Source organism: Haliotis cracherodii, unplaced genomic scaffold, assembly GCF_022045235.1.
Source record: "Haliotis cracherodii isolate W230 unplaced genomic scaffold, xgHalCrac1.p SCAF_8, whole genome shotgun sequence".
NCBI lineage: Eukaryota > Metazoa > Mollusca > Gastropoda > Lepetellida > Haliotidae > Haliotis > Haliotis cracherodii.
In genome coordinates this window covers 2,870,044-2,891,188 of record NW_027266341.1, presented here as the reverse complement: position 1 = coordinate 2,891,188, position 21,145 = coordinate 2,870,044, and the positions used below count along the sequence as shown (strand labels likewise).

The 21,145-nt window shown below is 41.2% G+C and overlaps 1 protein-coding gene across 2 annotated transcripts in view; it reads right to left on the bottom strand.

Annotated features, from left to right (window-relative positions):
• Window positions 1-453: 453 nt before the first annotated feature.
• LOC139450707 (sushi, von Willebrand factor type A, EGF and pentraxin domain-containing protein 1-like) overlaps window positions 454-21,145 on the bottom strand; it is a 33,033-nt gene continuing 12,341 nt past the window's right edge. For both annotated transcript variants that reach the window (XM_071232509.1, XM_071232508.1), the window contains exons 5-17: window positions 12,201-12,327; window positions 11,432-11,556; window positions 10,015-10,185; window positions 8,297-8,470; window positions 7,465-7,635; window positions 6,888-7,121; window positions 6,267-6,461; window positions 5,367-5,561; window positions 4,160-4,454; window positions 3,743-3,829; window positions 2,817-3,031; window positions 2,572-2,724; window positions 454-2,082 (exon numbers count right to left, since the gene is read on the bottom strand). In XM_071232509.1, the coding sequence (XP_071088610.1) occupies window positions 1,805-2,082; window positions 2,572-2,724; window positions 2,817-3,031; window positions 3,743-3,829; window positions 4,160-4,454; window positions 5,367-5,561; window positions 6,267-6,461; window positions 6,888-7,121; window positions 7,465-7,635; window positions 8,297-8,470; window positions 10,015-10,185; window positions 11,432-11,556; window positions 12,201-12,327 (2,420 nt within the window). In that variant the 3' untranslated portion in view covers window positions 454-1,804. The remainder of the gene's footprint in view (window positions 2,083-2,571; window positions 2,725-2,816; window positions 3,032-3,742; window positions 3,830-4,159; window positions 4,455-5,366; window positions 5,562-6,266; window positions 6,462-6,887; window positions 7,122-7,464; window positions 7,636-8,296; window positions 8,471-10,014; window positions 10,186-11,431; window positions 11,557-12,200; window positions 12,328-21,145) is intronic.

Below are 21,145 nucleotides of genomic sequence, written 5' to 3'. Positions count from 1 at the left end.
TTTTGTCCGAGCGACAGACGGGATTACAAGTACATGTACCTTCTTTTGACATCATTTGGACCCATGAATATCCGGGTAGAGAATGATTCTTCAGCAACCCATACTTGTCGTAAGTGACGACTAACGGGATCGGGTGGTCAGGCTCGCTGACTTGGTTGATGTATGTCCACGTATCCCATATGCGTAGATTGATGCTCATGATGTCAATCACTTTATTGTCTGGATCGAACCACCGTCCATCGATCTCAGGGCAGCCGCTCTATCCACTGCACTATCGAGGTTGTTCAATGCGTTGTGCTGGGAGCTGGTTTCAAATAGAGTTGGGTTTTACATTGAATAATTACATCAATTATTGTTTTAGAAGAAACATAGTCGTCAATTTTAAAACTCAAGACTCCGGTAGCATGTGCATGGTCATGCATATACGCTTTCCTTCACAGCCAAACAAACACATTTCTGTTGGATGTATACTTTTTATTGATATACAAACCATTCTGCTTTGATATGCAAACTAAACATTCTGTATAGAGGTCATGCAGGTGTACATGTAAATGAATACCATAAAAATGTGACAAATGGAGACAGTCCTAGCTTCTATTGGCAGTGCGGCAACGTGTAAAGTTAAGCTCACTTGTAACTGGAATAACAGTGTGATGGTTGCAGGCCTTTTCATTGAATATATAAAACTGAATGTGTTGATCGTCAGACATAAGAATTATAATGTCCAGCTTATTTCGTACTGTCATGTCGGAATGTGATAGACGTTCCTATATAAGGCTAGTTATAATACATGTCGATGTTATTGACTGTCCAGCTATATCAACAACCCTCTACATTCAAGGGGCACAACTCCGGGACACTCTATATCCAGCCGCTGTGCACAAATTTGCTTATTCTAGATCTCGTCCTAGTTTCACACTAAATTCAATTACTACTACTTCTACTACTACTACTACTACTACTACTACTACTACTACTACTACTACTACTACTACTATTGAAAAATGCTAAGCAAGGTGTGTTGTCTATTTTGGTCACTACCAGTTGTCCAAATACACAGACATGTACTTGGTATATTAGACAGTATTGACTACACTGACGGGCAAAAGAAAGCATACATTGATTTGACCAAAACATTGCAAACCTTATCAAAACATTCACCGAAACACTGGAAACTAAGGTCCTAAAGATATATATGATACGATATATACGTATCGAATATGTCATCATCGAATAACCATTATTTGTTTGCTTCACTTTAGCCTCCATTAAACATAGAAGTAAACTTTCTTTTGCCCGGCAATCCTAAAGTAATCTTTTTCTACCGTTACCGTCAACTTTTGAGCAAACGGTGGAGTAATTGGGACTTTAAAACTAGTTTCTATTTATATTCGTTACCTATCTTTTCATATTTGTGCAAATACTACTAAAACTAAAGTACAACTACCACTACTACCCCTTCCATTCCCACCACTACTACAAATACATGTCCGAAGTATGTTCATAAGCTGATGCGGGTACTTGTGCATACTCAGTATACGTTTCGAATATTTGTTTTACGCTGAAATACGTCATCGTCATCATCAAAACCTGTTTATAGAAGATAAAATTACTCATCTAGCCTAATGTATAAATCTTTGATTAGACTAACTTTTGTCCAACACTGGCATAGAACGTATAGCAAGTTCAACGTATATGTAAAATGTGTATCATCAAGGCACAAGCTACAAATATAGAACACTAAAACCGGGAAGCAAAATGAAGAGTAAAACATGCTTGGGTTGGCTGATTACTGGCAGCAATCTTACACCAGTTCCACATTGGCATCTTCTCCGAAGGACAAACAATCCTCAGCCTGGCAGGTCAGAAGGAATTCAGAGACTTGTTGGTCAGGAGTCAAAGCTGTTTCATTCCTTGACACTTCTGAGTCACATTCTGGTTGTTTCTCCGCAGTCGGGTGCTGATACTCATCCGCACACTTCTGACAGGTAGTGGCTCCCCGCTGATACTGGTACCACCCTGCTGGACAGGGAAAGCAGGGCTCTGCTCCCGTCATGGAGAAGAAACCCTTGTTGCAGAGAGCTGGATCACAATACAACGACGGATAAAAATATTCACCCAACACTGATCTGCATGAGCCATAATGTTTTCTTGTTATGTTGTGCCTGAGCCATTAATGAGTTGGCATAAAACACTTTCTGAATAACTATCCCTTCCCGAAGGCATTTGTTCAGATTTTGGCCATGGAAATAAAATAAACGTTTTACATTTTCTACATTGTAACGAGTCAAAGTGAGGGTCACGACCCATCTCACTACAGATGTCAGATGTAACATACACACATTCTTGAATTAGGCGGTGAGGGGGACAAGGAGAGAGACGCTACGCGCAAAATTGGGCCGTTATAAGACCTCTTATCAATTATTTTTTCTTATTTTTACACATTTCCAATCTACGCTCTCTCTATCTCTCTCTCTCTCTCTCTCTCTCTCTCTCTCTCTCTCTCTCTCTCTCTCTCTCTCTCTCTCTCTCTCTCTCTCCTGTACAATGATGTGAGGAGGTTACCCTTACCAATACATGTGTCCGCCCCCGGAAATAGTGTGATGTGCAGTTTTGGACAGGGTTTACACGAGGTGGCCGCCATCTTCTCCTGGTAATGGTGCATGGGACACGGAGTGCAAACAACGTCATTCTTTTCAGCATAACTTCCCTTGGCGCAAGGTACTGTTGAGGATAATTACATATTACATAAAATTATTAATTAAATCGTATATATTACTTTCAAGGATACACCGCTAGTAACTATCTGACCTTACCACAGAGTCCAGACTGTTTGCTGAGCAAAACCTCTCCTGGTGGACAGGACATGGTCAGGTCGCCACTGACCGACTCGAACATTCCAGTGGACATAGTGGGGTCTACATCATCAACAGCACCGGAACCGTCGTAGCCGTTGAAGTCGGCATCAGACAATAACGTGGGAGACGCCGCCTTAGACTTCAGAGTTGTAGGCATTGATGGGGAATCCATACTAAAACATGGTGTCAATTTATAGCAGAAAATAAAATTTAAGAAAAGAAAGGAAATTGCCAAAATGATTAATTTTGTATCATCCCACATACAGTTCAGAGGAAACCACTGCCTTACAGATTGCAATTTGCCAACGTCAAGTTTTTATCATTTACATTTAATAAAATAATTTGAAACGCATCGAACCATGGCATTCATGAATTTAGTTTTAGGTAATCTAAACATTAATTAATGTGGGGCGCGAAACAGGTATGACACAGTGACATAAGGAAGTGCTAGAACTAGTTGTGGAATCCCGCATTATATGTCATGTTCTTAAAAATATGCCTTAATGAGACCATCTCCTCCACACTGTGAAGGCCATTTCTTCTGTGTGTCCAGATGTGGTAATTAGAAGCACAGTAACCGTCACTTGTTAGACTGATATTCACAATACATTGTGTTGACAGACGGAGTGGTGTTTGAACGGCTTGGACTCAAATCTGCTGAGTCTGCCACTCTGTCTGAACTTTGTCCCTATTTGAATGAAGAATTAGCCATACTAACAAAACGTGAAACTAAACACACAAAAACAACACATTTTCGTTGGTACCGATCAGGTTATATTTCTAAACAATGGCAACGTATATTATTTCTTAATTCCGTATGGCAGAATGGTACTATTGCACTAGCCCATTTTACAAATACTTTTGGCACTTTCATGGGAACTCACCTTGGCAGTAGATTCACATCCAAAAACGAAAGAGACATCGCAGCAAATCTCTCTAACAGCATTTTCGCAGCCGTCATGGATGTAGTTCTTCAAAATGTCAGGAAATTAATTTACTTTTCATAAATATCAAATTACCTTCAATAAATCCAACACTTACATATATACTGTTTGATGTTGTCGGATCATAGTTGTGTTTATGGGCCTCACGTGTTTATGGACAGCAAGTGTTTTCGAACATAATTCCTTAAATTCGTCTTGTAAATATTTAGCATTACGCTTTAAGATAGCTATCGTTTGAAACTGAACATGATTTCATCAGTGAGTGTGTGGTTCAGCTTCACCGTGGCTAATGTCTTGGTAAGGGTTGGCATATTCTAACGAGTGAGTTACAAATACAAGTTACTGTTATATTCACACCTGTTTGTGTTTTTCAAATGAAAGATAACTCGGATTTCGAGACGTCTCCTGGAAGACACATCTCGTCGTCTACGTTTGAAATCCCAACTGTCAAGAAATTCCTCCTCGCTGTCATTGTCAACCTCTCCGCATGATACCTGCACGTCTTGGATGGAACATTCTGCATGGTAGCATGGTAGCCCTTGAAGGTTGTTCAGAAACTGTTCTTTGATACCCAGTAGAGTGTCTTCATTGACGCACTCACCAAAATAGTAGAACTCGGTTGGCATTGCATACTCATCTGGCAATTCCGGCACTAAAACCGAAACGGAGCTGTTTAAGTTTGTGTTTTAATTATGTATTAATCTTGCTTTGGGGTATGATTGTGACCAATATCCAACTGAAAAGAGTATGTACGAGGACGCGGATGAATTATAATTGTGTACAAATAAACTGAATCCACAGGTATATCTCCATTCCACGAGGCGGCGCTCTTCTGCGCTCTGAGGGAACGCCATGTGTCTCCTCCTCAACTGATAACGATCAGACAGCGCTCCTGTTGCGATCCAATAGCGATCTATGCGATCCGATAGCGACTTGAAGACCCTTGCTACGAAACAACTCAAAATGTGTCGATCTTGCACGATCCGTTCCAGCTTCTTTTGCAATTCAAGGCGATCAGGATGCGAGTCAATGGCGCTCAATTTGCGCTCCGATGGCGATCATTGCGATCTAATGCGCTCTACACCGATCCGATAGCAATCTAGGCGACCTGTGGAGATCCATTAACACTCAATTAGCGCTCTATGGATCCTATTGCGACACCAACGCCGAATTTTGGGTCCGATCCTTTAAAAACCCATAGCGTTCTGCGGCGCTCATCAGTTATACGCTTGCTAGCAGAGGGGTAGGTCCTAGTCTTTCGTGGCGATCGGCGGCGCTTTAAGCTGATACAATAGCGCTCTGATTAAGTAGCGCTCGGATGGCAATCAAGTAGCGATCTGACGTCATTCTGGCCAGAGCGCCACGGATCTTTGTGCAGGGGAGTCGACAGGCGGCGACCGTGACGATCATGGAGATCAGTTAGAGATCAGATAGCGATCCATTAACGCTTTTGGAGATCTTAACGCTCCATATGGCGATCTATGGCGATTTGAAGGAGCGCCACAGAGCGCCGCTTAGTGGAATAGGGTAATTAAATTCACAAAGACCTTAGAATATGGCATACCCGAACAGTCCGGTACAGCGTTGCTAGGAGACCAAGTGGCGCTTTTGGTACCACAAACATACGTTCCTGCGATTTCTATTCCCAAACCAACATGAAACCCTTCATTGCAGTGTACTTGGCACAGTGTTCCTCCAAGTTGTTTATCACACACCAGAGCGCCATTCAGGGGGGGAGAGAGCTCGGGGCAGGTCCTCCCTACAACACAGTCCGTATATCTAGAAACGTGCTTCAGTGTGTTCCGTTACAGAGGTTACTTAAGTCATATCTGACTCTATATGCAATGTACATCAGTCACAATGTGTCTCGTTACAGAGGTTACTTAAGTCAGATCTGACTCTATATGCAATGTACATCAGTCACATTGTGTCTCGTTACAGAGGTTACTTAAGTCAGATCTGACTCTATATGCAATGTACCTCAGTCACAATGTGTCTCGTTACAGAGGTTACTTAAGTCAGATCTGACTCTATATGCAATGTGCATCAGTCACATTGTGTCTCGTTACAGAGGTTACTTAAGTCAGATCTATATGCAATGTACATCAGTCACAATGTGTCTCGTTACAGAGGTTACTTAAGTCAGATCTGACTCTATATGCAATGTGCATCAGTCACATTGTGTCTCGTTACAGAGGTTACTTAAGTCAGATCTGACTCTATATACAATGTACATCAGTCACAATGTGTCTCGTTACAGAGGTTACTTAAGTCAGATCTGACTCTATATGCAATGTACACCAGTCACATTGTGTCTCGTTACAGAGGTTACTTAAGTCAGATCTGACTGTACATGCAATGTACATCAGTCACATTGTGTCTCGTTACGTATATCACTCCACACTGAGTCGACTGAGCAATCTACTACATCAGGCACGGTGTATACCAAACCAGAAAACCTTACTGTAGCATGAGGGGGCTTCTCCATCCAGGGGCTCCCAGAAGGATGTATTGTCTGAGCGAACACATGTGATGTATTTGCTTCCCTGGACGAAGGTACCAGACTGACAAGACAGGCGACACACCGACTGAACTGTCAACCCATTGCAGGTAAACTTCATATCCGTGTCATTAACCAAAGGCTTGGGACATTCCATTTCTGGTAAATAAACGAAACGCAAATATTGGTGTCACCATTAACAAGAACACACATACCATGCTTCAACTTACAGACGGATTAGAACCATTTTACCAAACCTCTGAGTCATAATTGGTGGAAATTATGGCGCCAACGTTCAGATGAATACGTCATGAGATTTCACGACACTGAGAGACAAATAAACCATAAACTTGCGGGGACTTTCACCGGGTAAACTTATATCCCTGAACACAATTCATTGCACCCACAACACTGATGACACAAGGTGTAGAAATTACAAAGTTGCAAAAATAATCTCACATGACCATTATTATTCCCTGATAGTCAAGGACTTATCTTAACCTTTTATTCTAACATGTTTGCAAAAACCTTTGAATTGATTAATATTGCTGATGCTGATGAGTTCTTGATGAAAGCTTTACTTACTCTGCACGTTGAACAGGAAGGCACATGTGTCACTGTTCCCAGACGCGTCTTCGGCCTCATACTGAATCAGATGACTTCCATAGTCAAACGTGGAACCCGGGATCTGACCGTAGACCTGCTTGACAGTGACGTCACCTGCGGTGTCTGTGGCGATGGGTGTCCGCCAGTAGTAGTTGGTGTCCAAGGTGTGCACGGTCTTGTTAGGGCAGCTGGTGAAGGTAGGATCAGTTCTGTCTGAAGCAGGCGGTGCAGCGGGAGGAATTAGCATCCTCGTACATGTGTCAATGTTCAGATCAGAGGAACTCTACCAACAACCACTTCCGGTTGCCCAGAAAAAGCATAGAAACCTCATCGGTATACAGAAGACAAGGCTGAAGATGATATGGCTGCAAACTTTTTCACTGTTACTTGTGCAAAACTGAAGATAATTAGGATGTTTAATTTGTTTAGGTTGGGTTCTTCTTGAGCATAATTAAACAAAAGTACTTATATTTTACAAAGAAAAAGAGACTCGCAATGATGAACACTGTACACCTAGTTTAGTACTTTGAGTATGTATCAGAACATTAACACCAACCTTCACATTGCCATGAGGCGTATAACCATCCTCCCTCAGTACATGTGGCTGAGGAATCCGTTTCATAGCCCATCTTACACACCGGGTGACACTTGCTCTCATATACATTGCCATTAGTGCAGACTTTCGACTTCGCGTTGCGTGGGGTCATCATTTCGTCACAGGTAATGACTTCAACATAATAAAACAATCAACAGAGGGCTTTTAGTTTATCATTCAGAAGTCGAAGACGATATCACCATGCTTCAACCTAAACAGTGACTGGGAGAGAAGAGTCGGAATGTGTTCTTATTTATAAACATATCAATGTGAAAAAACTGTTTCCGACAAGAGGGGCGGTCGGGTCGCCTAGTGGTTAAAGCGTTTGCTCGTCACGCCGAAGACCCGGGTTCGATTCCCGACATGGGTACAATGAGTGAAGCTCATTTCTGGTGTCCCCCGTCGTGATATTGCTGGAATATCGCTAAAAGCGGCGTGAAACCATATTCACTCACTCATTCACTCCTACAAGATCACTAACGTCTCTCACTACTTCCTCGCACACCCCTCTCATTCACTCTCTTATACACGCTTTCTATTACTCTCACATGACCGCTCTCAGTCTTTTATTCTCGTTAACATTGACCTCGCTCTCATGTACTCACTATTTCATTCCCTCACATGCTCTACCCCCACCCCGCCGCACCCGCTCGTCTCCCTCCCCGCCTCTTTTTTCTCTCTCTCTCTCTCTCTCTCTCTCTCTCTCTCTCTCTCTCTCTCTCTCTCTCTTGTTCAATTTCATGCTCCTCTATCTCACAAAATCACCCTCTTTAACTGAATAGTTTAATCTTACTTTTACATGTGGGCAGTGGCGAACTGAACGTTCCGTCCCCTTCACATCGGGAACTGCTATATCCCTGAAGTTGATACCCATCCTCGCAGCTGAACGAGCACCTTGAGCCGTAGTAACTTCCGGAGCAGTACACGTAGCCATGATCAATGCTGTATGGTCGAGAACATCGTACCCCTGGCAATACCGATACAGAGAAGATAACCAATATTGTATGGTCGAGAACATTGTACCCCTGGCAATACCGATACAGAGAAAGGAATCAATGTCGTATGGTCGAGAACATCGTACCCCTGGCAATACCGATACAGAGAAGGGAATCAATGTCGTATGGTCGAGAACATTGTACCCCTGGCAATACCAATACAGAGAAAGGAATCAATGTCGTATGGTCGAGAACATTGTATCCCTGGCAATACCGATACAGAGAAGGGAATCAATGTCGTATGGTCGAGAACATTGTATCCCTGGCAATACCGATACAGAGAAGGGAATCAATGTCGTATGGTCGAGAACATTGTACCCCTGGCAATACCGATACAGAGAAAGGAATCAATGTCGTATGGTCGAGAACATTGTACCCCTGGCAATACCGATACAGAGAAGGGAATCAATGTCGTATGGTCGAGAACATTGTACCCCTGGCAATACCGATACAGAGAAGGGAATAAATGTTGTATGGTCGAGAACATTATACCCCTGGCAATACCGATACAGAGAAGGGAATCAATGCTTGAGAAGTTTGGAGAAACAGACGCGAAGCCTTTGAGCATCAGTGACTCCAGTGATATCTCGACGACATCGGGGCCATCTAAAATATTTCCAGTTATCCGTAATTCAATTCTGGCGATGTCTGGATATTATATCATAGTGATGAAAAGGAAACTGCCGGTACCATAAAGTAACATCGTCTTAAATTTATCTTCACACAATTGTGACGTCGACAAAGTGTCTTTCTATATCCCAAAAGAGGTGTAACCGGTCGTCTTTTACATGAGAGACGAGAGCAACAAACATGTGGGTTCATCACGCTGAAGACCCAGGTTCGATTCTTTACATCACTGTGTGGGATATGTAAAGCATATTCTATGTATCCCGCGCCTTGATATTGCTGGAATATTGCCAAATGAAGCGTAACATCCTACATATGAAACAAGACTACCTAAAACTGTGACGACTGTTTATTTTCTATAATCGAATATCTACACAACGAAAGGGTTACAAAGCACTGTTTGATTATAAACTGAGGAGCACAAGAAACTATGCCTCTGTTTTATTTTCACTTTAGAATATCTTAAGTTAACGATATTCTATCAAATAAATGTCTTAGCGTTTAGTCAGCACTCAAAGAGTACTATTACATAGTTTATTTTTTAAAACATATAATTTGATTTAAACCTTTTTTTAAAATGTTGATGGTTATCTTAGCATATTATCTTTTAAGATCAATAAATTTGGTGTGTTTTTTCGACACAAATTCACAACTTTACAAGGGCCATGTGGTTGCAAACTCATTTCGTACCCCAGTCCTCATTGAACAAATTCATTTTTACAAAATTAATTACCCACCCAAAGATTACTTTAAAAAAATATTGCTGGAGTGAATGATGCTTAAATAGATATATTCAAATTTAACAACAGTTCTCCAATTACATTAAAAACAAACTCGGTATACTTTCTTTTGCCCCTCAGTTTAGTTACGCTGTACACTGGATACGTACTGTCACAGGTTGGTGGCGAGGGGCTGTACGTTCCATAATATCCACATTCGGAGACGCGTGACCCTTGGCGTGTGTAGCCTTCGTCGCACGAGAAGCTGCAGCTGGCACCGTAGTGGTTCCCAGTGCAGTCGGCTGTGCCATGGTAGATGTACAACTCCTCGCATTCCCTCACTGTCGAACAAAGGCATCCAATACATGTACGTGTTTGTAAAATTACAAACATGAATTTATGAATGATCGTACATAATAAAATCAAACGGAACTGAATGCTACCATTGCGTGATCTTGGGTGTGACGGGTAATAGCAGTGTTAATATATAGCCATACTTGGGTCAACTGTGCGATGATGAAACGAAATACGATATTTCTTTTCTCGATAGAGATTCGGCGAATTTGTAAATTCTCATCTAATCCTACAAGTCTAAGTCATCAAGTTTACGCTGAATTAGATTCTGTTTAATACATATTTGACTTAGGAGGTCAGGTGACTGAAAGGTTTGATTAACGTTAACTTAACGTATCGTAAGGTAAATATCGTGGCACGTTTCGTCGTATTTCGCAAAAACAAAATAAAAAACAGCGAGACATGTATCATATCATGAGATATGTATCGTGTCAAGTATCGGATCGTCTCGTGTCGTGAGGTAAATAGCGTCACATTATCGAATCGTCTCGTGTCGTGAGGTACATAGCGTCACTAGTATCGTATCGTCGTATATCGTGAGGTAAATAGCGTCACATTATCGTAAAGTTGTGTATCGTAAAGGAACTATCGTCGTATGTATCGTATTGTCGTGTATTGATGTAAATATTGTCATATATGTACTGTGCCGTTATGGAGGTTATGTGAGGTAAATATCGTCACGTGTACAGTTTCCTCGTGTATCGTGAGGTAAATATCGTGATATGTATCGTATCATCAGTGTAATGAGAGTTACATATACAGTGTCATTGTCAAACGTGTGTCCGGGCGTTGGAAATTGAGAATGGGCGTCATTATAAAATCCCAAGAAATTTAAGAAAATGCAAACTTTGTAAATTAGACTGTTGAAACCGAGTACCACTTCCTGCATATTTGTCCATCGTATGTCAAGCTACGACAACTATATCTCAAAGCAAAGTTCTATTGTCACCCTAAAGTTCATAAATTTAATATGCGTCTGTCATCACCAGATACATATATAGTAATTACAAATCTAGCAAAATATCTATACTATGCAAATGAAGTAAGAAATGCGAAACTGAAAGCTTAAAACCTGTCTGTACTCAACTTTTGTGCGCAAAGGCCTGTGGCCTATATGTATTGGAAATAAAATGAATTGAAAATGTAAAAAACACTGTGTCATGTTTCCAATCATCAGTGCATTGTAACATCATAAGTGTTGTTAAACAATGTCATGGCGGTATCTTCAGTTACCTTTCACTCTGAACCGGATCGTGCATGTGTCAGACAATCCAAAACTATCTGTCACCTTGTATACAACTCTGTGTGGGCCTTTCCCAAAGTAGCTGCCGGGACCCTTCGGTGTCAGACGCGTTAAGCTGAATATTAACAATGTGCAATCATCACCATGGTACATTCGTACATCAATCAAACGCCGCACTAACCCAGTTATACACTAGTCGTAGACGCATGATGCCAACCAAGGATCATATTCGGGCGAACCCATTATCAGCGTATCCTGGCACGACTTTGAACTCAGCATCAAATTTGACTGGAAATACAATGATATCATCTATAACCGATGTTGTTTTCATGCTTTGTTTGTTTGTTTGTTTGTTGTTTAACACCGCACTCAGCAATATTCCAGTTATATGACGGCGGTCTGAACAATAATCCAGTGTGAACAAGGCAATCCAGTGATTGACATCATGACCATCGCTAAAGCCTGTCTACCCGATCCCGTTAGTCGCCTCTTACGACAAGCATAGTCGCCTTTTACGGCAAGCATGGGTTGCTGAAGACCTTTTCTACCCCGGATCTTCACGGGTCGGTTTCCATGCTAAAGAATTAAATGAAATATAAAATGTTTAAAACTGTCGGTAATATCGAGTAAATAGAGTTGAAATGAAATGGTGCTTAATAAGATTGATAAATTTATAGTGAACGGATCCATCAATGCTTTTTTTTAGTTACTAATTTTGGATCTGTATGTTAACTAATAAAATATAGAATATCCATGTACTCGCTGGTATCGCCTGCATTGTCTCTTATTCTGAATTTGCCCCACACGACTCTGACAGACGTGGAGCCTCGTGGAGCCACGTATTCGCTGTCCACATGTGGGCAATACAGCGTCGGAGCTCTGTTTCCTGAATTAAAAAATTGATGTACACGATGAGCAAAATCATATTTGTAAACTTTCATTTATCAATAAAAAAGTCACACAAATGACAAGCATATAGTCTGCAAATATACAAAAGATATTTGTGCTTGTAAAAACTCCTTTGTACACACAATATCGTTGAACACCTGAAGAGCTGCGAAAAGAGTTTTGACAAGCACAAATATCTGTGTGTGTGTGCGAGAGAGAGAGAGAGAGAGAGAGAGAGAGAAAGAGAGAGAGAGAGAGAGAGAGAGAGAGAGAGAGAGAGAGAGAGAGAGAGAGAGATGTGTCCTTCATGTAACACAAGTATACAGTACGTATATTTTAGTATTTTTATAAACATTACATGATCCGGGGGTTTGTCATTCCATTCCTACACATGGCTTACACTTGCCACATAGAGGATATGACATCTCGGATGTACAGCTTTTATACGTTTGTCAACAAGCTGTTCCTCTTTCCGTACCACGGTATTGTATGCGGGTCCATATCAACTACTTGACTACAGTTACAAGGAAGCATGTACAGGGAAGTCATTTTTTCTGAATTTTGTTTGGAGGACCGAGGACTCTTAGCAAGCCATTAAAATTAGACACAGCCTTAATGATCTAACCTAAATTTCCATTCTATGACCTATCAGTGCTTATTGCCCCCGGCCTCCCGTTTGCACGTTGCCCATTACCTATTACCAATCAGTGATAATTTAAGTCCTGGCTTCTAGTTGCCAAGCGCTATCACCTATCAGCGCTAATTAACTGTGACGTGTTGGCTTCTATTTGTCCATTGGTAACTACCTATCAGCGCCAAGTAACTGTTGGCTTCTATTTGTCCATTGGTAACTACCTATCAGCGCCAAGTAACTGTTGGCTTCTATTTGTCCATTGGTAACTACCTATCAGCGCCAAGTAACTGTTGGCTTCTATTTGTCCATTGGTAACTACCTATCAGCGCCAAGTAACTGTTGGCTTCTATTTGTCCATTGGTAACTACCTATCAGCGCCAAGTAACTGTTGGCTTCTATTTGTCCATTGGTAACTACCTATCAGCGCCAAGTAACTGTTGGCTTCTATTTGTCCATTGGTAACTACCTATCAGCGCCAAGTAACTGTTGGCTTCTATTTGTCCATTGGTAACTACCTATCAGCGCCAAGTAACTGTTGGCTTCCCTTGTTAAGTTTCTACCTTTGTTATCTTATTACTTTTATTATTCTTACAGATACAAATATGTATGTTCTCTGCCTCATGGAATTTATTCACCTGGTGGAAGGAGTAGGTAAAAATTCCGAATCGTTGTGTTCCTCATAATATAGAAGTTGACCTGTTTAACAACGATAACTTTGGGGCACTATTTAAAAGACCAATTGATAAAAACCGAGTAACAGAGTAAACATTTTATAAGGATATTCCAGGGGCCTTAATGATCCTTTCCAAAGGGGGGCGGTCGCGATCGGGTAGCCTAGTGGTTAAAGCGTTCGCACGCCACGCCGAAGACCCGGGTTCGATTCCCGACATATTACAATGTGTGAAGCCCATTTCTGGTGATATTGCTGGAATATTGCTAAAAGCGGCGTAAAACCACCTAACTCACTCACTCACTCTTTCAAAAGGAAAGGGGTTTTCGATGACCTCAGAAGTAAACACAGCCTCCATATATTGTTGATAGATAACATTGTTCATTTCACGATGGCGCTGAGTAAGTGATGAAAAGTATTGCTAACCGTGTTTTACCCATATCCTGACCTCTGACATATTTCACGAATTTGTTATATTTGACATGCAGATATTTAAGGTTAAGCATGGGTCAATGTCACACTGTTTTGTTTTTTTATCAGCAAATTAATGTGTTCCCGACATAAAAGAATGTGTATTTCATGATCGTTTGGGTGTTAGTTTCCATGGGGATGCGCAGTAACTGCTCGGTAGAGTTGACCATTGAAATGTCAGTCAAAATGCATCGGAAACAATACTGTTTGAAAATCGCCTTACTTATCCATGTGAACAAGAAATAACAACGTTGTCTCATGTTGTAATTGGCAAATGTACTAAACGTGCATGTGTATTGTAACGTGCCGCTACTCTCACAATGTAATCACAAGTAGTTGATAATCTCAGAAGCCGTTTAGAACATTTTCACTGAGGGTTTGCATACTGATTTCACAATTATAACAACGTCCCCACAAAAAGCTTCAGATTTCTCGTGCTGTTTAGCGTGCAATCATTGCAGCTACTGCTATAAGAACTTTACCACATCCTTCATCACATCTCAAACAAATAAAGGTTTCTTAGGCCATGTTTAAGAGAAACGCTATCTTTCCGATCTTGATCTAACCCTACCCCAGTTTCTAATCGTGACCATCCTAACCTTACCCCAGTTTCTAATAAAGACGCATCTAACCCTTCCCCAGTTTCTAATAGAGACGCATCTAGCCCTACCCCAGTTTCTAATCAAGACCATCCTAACCCTACCCCAGTTTCTAATTGAGGCCCACCTAGCCCTACACCTAATTTCTAATAGAGAGCCACCTAACCCTACCCCAGTTTCTAATCGAGACCATCCTAACCCTACCCCAGTTTATAATAGAGACGCATCCTACCCTTCCCCAGTTTCTAATAGCGACGCATCTAACCCTTCCTCAGTGTCTAATAGAGACGTACATGTATCTAACCCTTCCCAAGTTTCTAATAGAGACGCAACTAACCCTACCACAGTTTCTAATCAAAACCACACTAACCCTACCCAAGTTTCTACTCAAGACCGTCCAATCCCTTCGCCAGTTTCTAATCAAGACCATCCTAACCCTACCCCAGATTCAAATCAAGACCATCCTAGCTCTACACCAGTCTCAAATCAATACCATCCTAACCCTACTGCAGTTTCTAATCAAGACCATCCCAACCCTACCACAGTATCTAATCAAGAAAATTATAATCCTACCCCAGTTTATAATCAAGACCAACCTAATCCTACCACAGTCTCTATTCTAGACCAGCCTATCCCTATCGCAGTCTCTAATCAAGACCATCCAACTCCTACCCCAGTTTCTAATTAAGACAATCCTAACACTACTCCAGTTTCTACTCAAGACTATCCTAATACTACCCCAGCCTCTAATCAAGACCATCCTAGCCCTACCCCAGTTTTTAATCAAGACCATCCTAATCCTGACCCAGTTTCTAATCAAGACCTGCCTAACCCTACCACAGTCTCTAATCAAGACCATCCTAACCCTACCCCCGATTTTAACCCCCGATTTTAACCACCTCAATACTAACCCAGTTTCTACTCAAGACCATCCCTATCCTACACCGGTTTCTACTGAAGACCATCCTAATCCAACCCCAGTTTCTAATCAAGAACATCCTAACCCGTCCCAAGTTTCTAATCAAGACCACCCTAACCCTTCCCAGGTTTCTAATCAAGACCACTCTACTACTATCCCAGTTTCTACTCAAAACCACCCTAATCCTACCCCAGTTTCTAATATAGACCAGCCCAACCCAACCCCAGTTTCTAATTAAGACCAGCCTAACCCTTCCCCAGTTTCTACTCAAGACCATCCCAACACTACTCCAGTCTCTAATCAAGACCATCCTACACCTACCCCAGTTTCTAATCAAGAACAGCCTAACCCTACCCAGTTCTAATCAAGACCACCCTAATTCTACCCCAGTTTCTAATCAAGACCATCCTAACCATACCCAAGTTTCTAATCAAGACCATCCCAACCCTACTCTAGTCTCTAATCAAGACCATCCCAACCCTACTCTAGTCTCTAATCAAGACCATCCTAATCCTACCCCAGTTTCTAATCAAGACCACCCTAATAGTACTCCAGTTTCTAATCAAGACCATCCTAGCCCAACCCCAGTCTCTAATCAAAACCATCCTAATAATACCCCAGTATCATATGAAGACCATCCTAGCCCTACACCAGTCTCAAATCAAAACCATCCTAATCCTACCCCAGTTGTTTTATCAAGACAATCCTTATCCTACCCCAGTTTCTAATCAAGACCATTCTAATCCTACACCAGTTTTTAATCGAGACCATCCCAACACTACTTCAGTTTGTAATCAAGACCATCTTAATCCTACCACAGTTTGTAATCAAGACCAGCCTTACAAAACATCAGTCTCAAATCAAACAATCCCAATTCTACCCCAGTTTCTACTCAAGAACATCCTAACCCTCCCCAAGTTTCTAATCAAGACCACCCTAATGCTACCCCAGTTTTTATTCAAAACCATCCTAATCCTAACCCCGTCTCTAATCAAGACCATCCAAATCCTACCCCAGTTTCTTATCAAGACAAGAGCAACCCAACCCCAGTTTCCAATGAAGACCACCCTAACCCACTCCAAGTTTCTACTCAAGACCATCAGAACCCTACTCCAGTCTCTAATCAAGACCATCTCACCCCTACCCCAGTTTCTAATCAAGACCATCCGAACCCTACCCCAGTTTCTAATCAAGAACATCATAACCCTACCCAAGTTTCTAATCAAGATCATCCTAATGCTACCCAAGTTTCTAATCAAGATGAGCCTAGCCCTACCCCAGTCTCTAATCAAGACAATCCTAATCCTACCCCAATTTCTAATCAAGACCAGCCAAACCCTACTCCAGTCTCTAATCAAGACCATCCTACGCCTACCCCAGTTTCTAATCAAGACTATCCTAACCCTACCCCAGTTTCTAATCAAGAACAGACTAAACCTACCCCAGTTTCTAAAGAAGACAACCCTAATCCTATCCCCAGTGTCTAATCAAGACCATCCTAACCATACCCAAGTTTCTAATCAAGAACATCCCAACCCTACTCTAGTCTCTGATAAAGACCACCCTAACCCTACCCCAGTTTATAATCAGCACCATCCTAACCCTACTCCATTTTCCAATCAAGACCACCCTAATACTACTCCAGTTTCTAATCAAGACCATCCTAGCCCAACCCCGGTCTCTAATCAAGACCATCCAAATCATACCCCAGTTTCAAATCAAGACCATCCTAGGCCTACACCAGTCTCAAATCAAGACCATCCTAATCGTACCCCAGTTTTTTTTTATCAAGACAATCTTTATCCTACCCAAGTTTCTGATCAAGACCATTCTAATCCTATCCCAGTTTCTAATCAAGAACAGCCTAACCCAATCCAAGTTTCTAATCAAGACAACCCTCATCCTACCCCAGTTTCTAATCAAGACCATCCTAACCATACCCCAGTTTCCAATCAAGACCATACCAACACTACTCTAGTCTCTAATCAAGACCATCCTAATCCTACCCCAGTTTCTAATCAAGACCACCCTAATACTACTCCAGTATCTAATCAAGACCATCCTAGCCCAACCCCAGTCTCTAAACAAAACCATCCTAATAATACCCCAGTTTCATATGAAGACCATCCTAGCCCTACACCAGTCTCAAATCAAAACCATCCTAATCCTACCCCAGTTGTTTTATCAAGACAATCCTTATCCTACCCCAGTTTCTAACCAAGACCATTCTAATCCTACCCCAGTTTGTAATCAAGACCATCCCAACACTACTTCAGTTTGTAATCAAGACCATCCTAATCCTACCAGTTTCTAATCAAGACCAGCCTTACCAAACATCAGTCTCAAATAAAACAATCCCAATTCTACCCCAGTTTCTAGTCAAGACCACCCCAATCCTACCCCAGTTTCCAATGAAGACCACCCTAACCCACTCCTAGTTTCTACTCAAGACCATCAGAACCCTACTCCAGTCTCTAATCAAGACCATCTCACCCCTACCCCAGTTTCTAATCAAGACCATCCGAACCCTACCCCAGTTTCTAATCAAGAACATCATAACCCTACCCAAGTTTCTAATCAAGATCATCCTAATGCTACCCAAGTTTCTAATCAAGACCAGCCTAGCCCTACCCCAGTCTCTAATCAAGATGAGCCTAGCCCTACCCCCGTCTCTAATCAAGACAATCCTAATCCTACCCCACTTTCTAATCAAGACCAACCAAACCCTACCGCAGTCTCTAATCAAGACCATCCCTATCCTGCCCTAGTTTCCAATTAAGACAATCCTTCCCCTACTCCTTTCTCTAATCAAGACCGCCCTTACCCTACCGCAGTTTCTAATCAAGACCATCCTAGCCCTTCCCCAGTTTCTAATCAAGACCACCCTAATACTACCCAAGTTTCTACTCAAAACCATCCAAATCCTACCCAAGTTTCCAAACAAGGTCATCCTAATCTTACTCGTCTCTAATTAAAAACATCCTAATTCTACCCCAGTTTTTAAACAAAACTATCCTAATCCTACCCAAGTTTCTAATCAAGACGGGGGCACGGGTGGCCCAGTCGTCTAAGGCGCCGCAATTCGCTGTGCAGAGTTGCCTCCCTTGGGCACGCCAGAAACCAATGATCGTGGGTTCGAATCCCGGTTCGCCCCGATTATGTTTCTAGGTTTGTCAGCACCATACCCGTGCTCGTGGGTTTCATCGAAGTGGTAAACGTCTGAGACCTGCATCACTTTGGGCTTTCCTCCCACATTAAGCTGACACGCCGTGATATAACTGGAATACTGTTAAAAGCGGCGTTAAACCCAACTCACTCACTCACTCACTCTAATCAAGACCAGCCCAACCCAACCATAGTTTCTAATCAAGATCACCCTAACCCTTCCCCAGTTTCTACTCAAGACCATCCTAACCCTAATCCTGTCTCTAATCAAGAACTTCCTACCCTACCCCAGTTTCTAATCAAGACCATCCTAAACCTACAAAACTTTTTCAATCAAGAATATCCCAACCCTTCTCAAGTTTCTAAACAAGACCACGCTAATCCTACCCCAGTGTTTAATCAAAACCATCCTTACCCTACTCAAGTTTCTAATCAAGACCATCCCAACCCTACTCTAGTCTCTAATCAAGACGACCCTTACCCTACCCCAGTTTCTAATCAAGACCATCCTAATCCTACCCCAGTTTCTAATCAAAACAACCCTTATACTACTCCAGTTTCTAATCAAGACCACAATAATCCTATCCCAGTTTCTACTCAAAACCATCCTAATCCTATCCCAGTTTCTAATAAAAAATATCCTTCCCCTACCCCAGTTTCTAATCAAGACCACCCTAATACTACTCCAGTCTTTAATCAAGACCATCCTAGCCCTACCCCAGTCTCTAATCAAGACCATCCTAATCCTATCCCAGTTTCTAATCCAGACCAGCCTAACCCTACCCCAGTCTCTAAACAAGACCATCCTAATCCTACCCAAATTTCTAATCAAGAGAATCCTTATCTTACCCCCGTCTCTAATCAGGACAATCCTAATCCTACCACAGTTTCTAATTATTAAGACAATCCTAACCCTACTCCAGTGTCAAGTCAAGACCATCCTAACCCTACCCCACTCTCTAATCAAGACCATCCTAACCCTACCCCAGTTTTTAATCAAGACCACCCCAATCCTATCCCAGTTTCTACTCAAGACCATCCTAATCCTACCCCAGTTTCTAATCAAGACTATCTTCGCCTTACCCATGTTTCTAATCAAGACCATCCTAATCCTTCCCCAGTTACTAATCAAGACCATCCCAACCCTACTCCAGTCTCCAATCAAGACCATCCTAACCCTACCCTAGTTTCTAATCAAGATCATCCTAATACTACTCCAGTTTCTAATCAAGACCATCCTAACCCTTCCCAATCAAGACCACCCTAATACCACCCAAGTTTCTACTCAAAACCATCCAAATCCTACCCCACTTTCTAAACAAGGTCATCCTAATCTTACTCCAGTCTCTAATTAAAAACATCCTAATTCTACCCCAGTTTCTAATCAAAACCATACTATTTCTTTATTTCACATACTGAAGAGGCCACAGGCCTATAGTACAAGTTGAAGAATATACAGTTTTATACAATTTATGTACATATCTCACAAGATCACCTCACGTCATTCCACCTCGCATTTCAACGCAGTCACATAATTTCACATATTCAGTACAATACCATACCCTGTAATTTCATAATTTCTATATTACAATATCACAACTTGTTATATCATACAACATATTCTATAACATCATATCATATTGTATCATTATTATTATAAGATCATACTATGTAGTATTATTTCATATAACATTATCATAACATACTATACATACAATCGTACCATATATCACAACTATATTGTATCAAAGAAGTTATATTGTATCACATTTCAACATGTCATATCACACAACACATTAGCAATGTCATAGCTTGTCCCATCATATCTTATCATATCATACCATATAATGCCATGTCATTCCATGCCAATTTATTTCATATCAATCAATCAATATTTATTCAACACTGGAAGACCGCAAGCCATATAATATGTACACTAAAAAACAGTATTTACACAATTTCTATAATACACATAATATATTGCATCATATCCCCTCATGCATCATGTCATACCACATCACTTCATATCATATCACATCATGTCATGTCACATCATATCATTTCATATACATATAACTATACTTGACCATTTGTAATATCACGTCCCACAATATCATATGACAGCCTAGTAGTTTAATACCATTTCTAACTCTTTTGTTTGTAGTTTATTCAAATGGCAAATATCTATAAATATGTACTTAATGTATATACACAATAGTTTCCTAATACCAAGCAGCTAAGATTATTCTTTCATAAGGCTCTGTCGGTATAAAAAGGCATAATATATGAACATGGACACATTTTGTAAGATACTTCTTTTTGTGTTTGACAGCAATGTAACAAATTTAATAATATTAG